The sequence below is a fragment of the Conger conger genome, chromosome 9, assembly GCF_963514075.1.
Source record: "Conger conger chromosome 9, fConCon1.1, whole genome shotgun sequence".
NCBI lineage: Eukaryota > Metazoa > Chordata > Actinopteri > Anguilliformes > Congridae > Conger > Conger conger.
The window spans coordinates 51,123,103-51,130,550 of record NC_083768.1 but is presented as its reverse complement, the minus strand read 5'-3'; the positions used below and the strand labels follow the sequence as shown (position 1 = coordinate 51,130,550).

The 7,448-nt window shown below is 38.0% G+C and overlaps 2 protein-coding genes across 3 annotated transcripts; both read right to left on the bottom strand.

The window, feature by feature from the left end:
• Positions 1-336: 336 nt before the first annotated feature.
• nutf2l (nuclear transport factor 2, like) lies at positions 337-2,884 on the bottom strand. 2 transcript variants are annotated; one of them, XM_061256347.1, is made up of 5 exons: positions 2,634-2,884; positions 2,272-2,389; positions 1,713-1,784; positions 1,319-1,417; positions 337-586 (listed from the first exon to the last, which is right to left on the bottom strand). In XM_061256347.1, exons 2-5 carry the CDS (start codon positions 2,365-2,367, stop codon positions 470-472), a joined length of 384 nt encoding a protein of 127 aa, XP_061112331.1. In that variant the 5' UTR covers positions 2,368-2,389; positions 2,634-2,884; the 3' UTR covers positions 337-469. The 2 variants fall into 2 exon arrangements, with proteins under 2 accessions (XP_061112331.1, XP_061112332.1); XM_061256348.1 differs by lacking the exon at positions 2,634-2,884 and adding an exon at positions 2,473-2,617.
• Positions 2,885-3,856: 972 nt separating this feature from the next.
• bloc1s4 (biogenesis of lysosomal organelles complex-1, subunit 4, cappuccino) lies at positions 3,857-7,057 on the bottom strand. Its single transcript, XM_061256346.1, has 5 exons — positions 6,677-7,057; positions 6,143-6,214; positions 5,740-5,841; positions 5,442-5,576; positions 3,857-4,866 (listed from the first exon to the last, which is right to left on the bottom strand). The coding sequence occupies exons 1-5, from the start codon at positions 6,944-6,946 to the stop codon at positions 4,774-4,776; spliced, it is 672 nt and encodes a 223-aa protein (XP_061112330.1). The 5' UTR covers positions 6,947-7,057; the 3' UTR covers positions 3,857-4,773.
• Positions 7,058-7,448: the final 391 nt, after the last annotated feature.

Genomic DNA, 7,448 nt, shown 5'->3' with positions numbered 1-7,448 from the left:
CTGGTAAACATACTACTTAGCACTGGAAGCTAAACATGTGGAATGGTTGCAAACTTGCCAGGAAAAGGATGCAAGTGCTTATTATCCCCCACGGGCGGTAAGGAAGATGGCGCGGGAGGCTATAAGTAGTCCAAGGATCAGTTTAAGAATTGCAGATTAGAACTACAATAACCCATATCGGTTTGACCTTCGATCTGTGATCAACTTTTAACAGAGTCAATTGAATTATTACACCTGATTCCAATGTTTAGCTGATTGATTGGACTGCCATTACAAAATGTTTAGCATTTACATTTAAAAAATCTTCTATAGAAGGAACATACAGTAAACTACACAAAAAGTAGGCAGGTATTTATTCGGTAAGAAGGTGGACACAATTTTAATTGTGCAACTCAATTTATAACCAAAAGGAATATGTGACGTTAAAAAAAAAGCAACATACTCGGGAGACAATGCATAATAGACCATCCTATGAACCAAAATTATGTAGCGACAATCTGAACACATCATTACTACAGATCCACTTGTTCTGAACATTCTTCAGCAAAAACATCTGGTGAAAGCCCATCACCAGGTCTTCGTCAGCCTACCAAAAAATACAAATAAAATAAAAAAAGAAATATTCAGTACTGAGGGACCAGTTAAATTTATCAAGGTAATCTGAAAAATAAGTTTAAGATCATTATATTTAATCTTGTATACAGTCCCTTCCAAAAGTATTGGAACAAAGTCAATTCCTTTGTTTTTGCTATACACTGAAGACAATTGAGTTTGAGGTCAAACGATGTATATGATATGACAGATCCGAATTTCAGATTTTATTTCCAGATATTTTTATCTAGATTTGTTCGAACACATCACCTTTTGTAAGTTGTTTATCAGCCCACCCAATTTTTAGGTGAGCTCAAGTATTAGAACATGTGACTGGCAGGTGTTTCGTTGCCCAGATGTGGTCCTGTATTCAGCGTATTGCAAAAACAAAGGAATTGGCCTTGCCTTTCCAATACTTTTGGGACTGTAATATAAGAATTTGCATCTGGCTGTGTAACATCACAATATATTCATATAGTAGTACCTGTACAGATATTAAAAGCAAAATAAATGTTGCCAAAATTCTATAATTAAAGCTTACAGCTAAGAAACACACAGCTCCCAACTTTAAATAAACCATAATTTAATTGCCACAGTTCAAGGAATTCCAGCACTTTTTAGTGTTACAAATTAATTTAGTAAATTCATGCATGGGAATCAGTGCCTTAGGAAGTTAATGTAATACAAGAATAAAACGATTTAAGATTGAAAGATCAGCATCGATCACCTTCAGTTGCCCCATAACCATGCTGAGAACGCAGCTGTCTGGGGTGAGCTGGTGGTCTTGTGCAGTGATGATGTGCTGAATCACCTTAAATGGTAGACTCTGACAAGGAGCAAAGTTGTTTTCAAGTACCAGACAAATTTCAACCTACTCATTCACACAAGATCACGGAAATGAAGTGTAAAGATAGAATACTTTGAAAATATAACATTTTACAATGAGTATCACAATTATGCACGTTCCATCATATATCAGATCATATAAAGTTTAGCTTTATTGTGCTTGTGCAGGGAAAGCTGTGCAGACCAATTAACTACATCATTTCAACGGACAAAATCCATTTGGAAAACTGGGACTTGGCGTTGGCATGAGTGTTGGAAGATTCAGTGTCACTTACATTGATTTTTTCCATGATAGCATTCTTGCCCTGAAAGCCTTCTCCTTCCCATGTCAAGCAAGATTCGTCGGTCTCGAGAAAGACAAAAACAAAAACACTTACCCAAATATAGCACAGCAGAACTATAAGGACTCCACAACCAGAGCCTGTGAGTTCATTTGCAATGAGCTATGAATTGAGAGGCCAAACATCTTCGGGGTACACGCACCATAATAGAAACCCAACGTCAATTTCATTAACTAAGGTGGAAGAAACAACCCAATTCTCTATTTTACCAGTCTATGTTGTTTACCTTGCTTGCATGTGGCGTTTGTTTTGTTTGTTTCAGGTACAACCAAGTTCACCAAAACACAATAGCAGCTCACAACATTCACACTAAAGTTAAAACCACTCATTTAAAAATGTGTTCGTGCGCGTCACAGTTCATGATTCTGAACACGTGCGTTATGGCTCATCGAATTGCAATTATTCGGTTTAATCCACAGACCAGCAGTGGCATACTTTTCAGAAATTCAAATACGTAAGCATGTAACTTAGTTGTTCGGTGTTAGTCACTTACATAAATGTCGGCAAGGTTTACTCGATTTGAGTCGAATAGTTGGTAATAATGTTGCACGAAGTTAGCGCCGAGTTGTTCCCACGGTTTACTTGCCATTGCGACCCAGGACTGGAATTAACTGCATTTAAAGATATAGAAAAACATGAGTTATCCACGTTAGCGGAACTAGCTAGCAAGTGAGGTCTAAACGCCTGCACTTACAAGTAGGCTAGACGGTTAACTAGCTAGTTACAGACAACATAAGTTTCCTTCAACGAAAATATATTCTTAACTAGTTGGATACACGTATTTTAACTGCATTATAAACCATCAGCAAGTGACAATAGCTCAAAATTCTACACACTGCAGACATGGGCACTTACCTTTCAGCGCGCCAGAAACAAGAACTCCCGCTCTACCCGGAAAGAGGGAAAACATCATTGTAACTAAATAGGAGGGCTTTCCTTTGATACATGCGTAGCCCATAGGGCACTTCTACGTGGGAGGAGTCGGTTTCATTGGAAAAAGAAGTTCCTTCAGGCCAGTTGTTCATTTATTTACAGCGAACATATTTTTCAGGTGAGTGTATTTAAAAAAGAAAGAAGTAATGTATGGTGAGGAACTACCACAGAAGTGACAAGATTGCTGACCACTCTTCAATGTAGAATTTCCCATCCCTTTCAGATTATTGGTTTTATATCCATTAAACGGCTTTCATGATGTCAAATTGTCTTTCAAGGTTTAGACCACGTGACAGCCAGTCCAGAACTTTGGCTGATAATCATACTGGATGCCCGACTTGACAAAACAGTGATTTATTTATTTTTGGTCAAAATGTCCCAATACTATGGAGCCCCCGAAGTTACAAAAATATATATATATTTGAAAACATTCACAGTCACAATCACACCAAAAGACAGGAATAGTAAATAACTGAATGCGTCCTGTAATTTGTGAATTGCAGGGTTGTATTTGACCTGTGACCTCAGGGAAAGTCCCCAGAGCCACTGGTAATTTAAAAAAAAATTTTTTTATGAAAGCTATTTGACCTGAGCTTTTGTTATATGGTACATGACCACACACAAATGGCTCTTTTTCACACAAGGGAGAACTGGAAAGCTCTCAGACAAAATTGAATGGTATGATCAAATTCCAAGCTAATCAGGAAACCTTTACATCTCAGCTGTGTTAAACAGATAACATTTGTGTTGGAGAGGTTATACAAAATCTGCCTGGGTACTATGTCCACAAGACTATTGTATTTACAATCTAAAATCCACTCTTATAAAGCACATTCATTGGGGCGGCCTGTAGCGTAGTGGTTAAGGTAAATGACTGGGACCCACAAGGTTGGTGGTTCTAATCCCAGTGTAGACACCATAAGGTCTGCACAAGGCCCTTAACCCTGCATTGCTCCAGGGGAGGATTGTCTCCTGTTTAGTCTAATCAACTGTACGTTGCTCTGGATAAGAGCGTCTGCCAAATGCCAAAAATGTAAAACACTTTCTTTCATGCGCTCTTTACTGACCCACATGAAAAAAATAATAGGTGGATGCATAAAAACTAGACAATGATGCAATGAAGGAAACACACAACTGAGCTGAAGTGTAGAGACTGCAATAAAAAGAAATGACTTTATTTAGTATTTAGTATGTACATCAACGATAGATTATCAATAACAATGGGAATACTATGTTTGAACTAACCAAAAAAATGGGATGAGAAATGTGAACAAAACAGAAAATGCATGCGCACAAACACAAGCTATGGATTTGAATGCTTGATGAAGGCAAAATGGAAATAAGAGTTTAGCCTTTGCTCAGTACTAGTAAATGCATTGATTTGAATTTCACATTGTTTATGAATAAACAGAATGTCATCAACATTTATATATTTTAAAAAAACAACAATACATATGCCTATATACACCATTAAGTACTAAAACATTTATTTGGAAATTGCTTATTTGGAAATTGTGAAAAGTTCATTACATTTCAAATATCATATTAAAGTCAATTTCTGTGGTAATTACTTGTACAACTAGGAGTTGCACAGGTTTACAGTTCCATGCCCTATCCACCCAGTTAGGCCCATTTGCCCTGTTAGTCCATCTGCAGACAGTTTAAGGAGTCCATCAAAACTCCAACCACATCAATATTGACTTCTCTTTACTCTGAGGCAGAGGGGGTTTCAACAGACAAAAAAAGGCAGGCACTTTATGTACAGGATCTTAGTAAACAAACCAATTAAAAGATAATGTTTGGCTACACAAAGTTGGCTGCTCTGAGCAGAAGGTCCAGAATCTGTGTTCGCTACACCAGCTGACTCAAGGGCTTTGATATGTTCCACATCTGCGAGTGCTAAAAGGGACAGTATTGCTTGTTAAAAGCTTCGCACCAAGGACCACACCATCTTCCAAAGGATATGTGTTATTGCCTCCCACATCCAGGCAGTCGAGCACTGATGACAGACCATTTCCCCCGCTGGCGGAATTGGGAAATGGAGTTTGTGCTGGGATTGCTGTCAATGATCTGCATGTGATGTGAAGTAATCCTCAGTCCTGAATACCGAAGGCTCCTGATGGTGCAGCGGTTGCCTTCTGGGGCTCGCTGGCTTCTGCAAAGTAGTCCCAGGTTTTAAAAATCAGTCAATCAATCAAGCAAGCGAAACATTATTATCACATTTGCAATATTTGTTAGTCCAGTAATTTGTCTTGGTACTTTCTCATACAGCAGAGGCAACAATGTTATGAAATGTGTGACGATGCAATCCACATTTGCATGCACTTTAGTTAAATACAATACAATCCAAAGCTGCACAACATGCAAACAGAATAGAAAAAGATGAAAAAATAAATTTCAGTCAAGGAGCGGTAAATATTATCCATGCCCAGATGTACACAACGAAGAGCCAAAACAAGCTGTACATCTAGATACTAATTCAGTAAACTACTTGATAGATTAGATGAAGTCATTGTTTTTCCAATGTCTTCAGAAGTTGTCAGAACTGCAAACCTTGCATGACAGCACTGTATCCTTCCTCATACAAGTATTTACATTTTATAAGCTTCTCAAAATGCCAGGTAGGTTCCTTAAAAAAGACTCAGACTCCATCATAAATTACAATCTCATATTTGCAACTGCTTTATCTCCTTTTGAAATAAATATCTACTTGTGTAACTATTAACTTACGTTTAGAAACCCGGGAACGTTCATTGTTCTAAATATTTTCTTGAATGCACCAGGGAGAGTGCCCTGTTCCCCTTCTGCTTGTGCAACTTGCTCCTCCATTGCATTGACATTGATGCCAACCATCTTCACAAAAGCCTGGATATCACACAATACAATATCAGCGGAGATGGTACCATTACAACCATTTCAGGAAAACATTTTAAATTGTTCTGCTTTACATGTTGCTACTGAAAGTAATCTAAATATTTTAACCCATTATTTCAATTTTCTAGTAGTCAACAGCTTAAAGAAAATTTACCTCAAGTTTATCAATTTTTCTGTAAATTTCTCTCATTTCTTCCGATTTCTTGTGAATTTGAGGTAGATTTTCATTGACAACCTGAGATGTGTCATTCCGGATCTGAGAAGGAAAACAATATTTTATACACAAGAAAAAAATTCACACATGGTCCCTGTAATTATTATTTGATGCAGCTGTTCCACTGTCTCTAGAGTGCCTTTGTTATTCCACTGTCCCAATTCCATTGCTCTAGTTATTCTTATTCCAATCAATATAGGTTAACATAAAATTTACTACACTAGTGCTTCCATAACCTTTAAACTGGATTTCACCAATGTGGCATGCCTGTGACTCGCAGTGCTCCATAAACAAGTAATTATCTGAAACGTTGAAAATAGAAATGTACACAAAATGTAGCTACCATGTCAAGCATTCCGACAAATTCGTCCACACGAGTCAGCATTTCTTCCAAGCTCTTTTCCAAACTGCGGATCTGTGAAAACAAAACACGGATGTCAGTTTTTTTTATTTATTCATATTTGCATTTTGACTATCATAATTCGATTTTCATCAAAAATGTTTAATGTAGGTTCGGTTTCATGTTTAATTTAGTAGTCAAATGAAGGCAGTGATTTCCGTGTTTAACGTCACACCGAACATTTATAGTAATAAATGACACACACACAACTGGCAAACATGTTCAGACTGCAATGCACAACATAGCTACACAAACGAGGAAATTAATTAGTTGTATACTGTGTAAAGGAACAACACATGGTTCTTTGTTGAACACCTACTAGCTAGAATGTTTCCTTAATATTTCGCCACGTCTTTCCAATTTAAAATGTCTGGAAGCCCTGGCGTTGAACAAGGTTTTAAACAAGAAAGTAAAGAACCTTTCCCAGAAACTGCAACGCCGTAAAGCCTGTTGTGGTTTTTTAAAGTATGCACTCACCTCTTCGGTTGCCGTGGCCCTGATGTAAGAGGAGTAACTGTGTGCAGTTTGCTGAAGCTGCAGCAGTTGTTCGTCTTCGTCTCCCTGTTCAGGCTGTGACACCGCCGCACTGAAGCTCTGACTCTGCGAGACCGTGCCGCTGCTGAGTCCCTCGCTCACCATCGACAAACTGCTTTCGCTCTGGGACACAACACCACTGTCTCTGCTCACCTCGGCGCTGGACTCTTCCAGCGGAGACAACTGTCCTAATCCACCTATTCGTAAATCCATTTTACTTCGTCGATCTCTTTCTTTCCTTCTGTACCCTGTATGTTGTCCAGCTGACTTAATCACGTGGATAAACTGTAAACGTCGACGGCGGCTTGTATGGATCAATTAAAGTCAAACGGGGTAACGCGATTTTTTCAGAGTCTCTCAGGTTTGCTTCATATTTAACTACTAATACCTCGCATTGTCATCAGGATATCAGAATATATGAAACATTTAAGTGCAATTAATTTTCACGCACCTGAAAATTAAAAATGTTCTTGATCTTTCCAGGCAGTTTATATCTCTGCCTGAAGGTTTTTGCTCAGACTTTAGGGTCGGTATGCTATATTCATGAACAGGCCTACCTTAAATAAAATATATTTAATATATTTAATATGATTACTTTATTTTAGTTTGTGTTAATTTGTCCGATTACTTTTGGTCCCCTAAAATTGGAGTGACTATATATAAAAAGGGCTGTAATTCCTACATGGGACACCTAATATGTACCGTAAATCCTCAA

Excerpts from the sequence above, each read along its gene's own strand:
- nutf2l (XM_061256347.1), bottom strand. The coding sequence starts at position 2,367 with ATGGCAAGTAAACCGTGGGAACAACTCGGCGCTAACTTCGTGCAACAT. Across the intron at positions 1,418-1,712 it reads CTATCATGGAAAAAATCAAT|AGTCTACCATTTAAGGTGAT; the intron begins GTAAGTGACACT and ends GCTCCTTGTCAG. Across the intron at positions 587-1,318 it reads TGGTTATGGGGCAACTGAAG|GCTGACGAAGACCTGGTGAT; the intron begins GTGATCGATGCT and ends ATTTTTTGGTAG.
- bloc1s4 (XM_061256346.1), bottom strand. The coding sequence starts at position 6,946 with ATGGATTTACGAATAGGTGGATTAGGACAGTTGTCTCCGCTGGAAGAG. Across the intron at positions 5,577-5,739 it reads GAAAAATTGATAAACTTGAG|GCTTTTGTGAAGATGGTTGG; the intron begins GTAAATTTTCTT and ends TGTGATATCCAG. Across the intron at positions 4,867-5,441 it reads ACGTTCCCGGGTTTCTAAAC|AAGCCAGCGAGCCCCAGAAG; the intron begins GTAAGTTAATAG and ends ACTACTTTGCAG.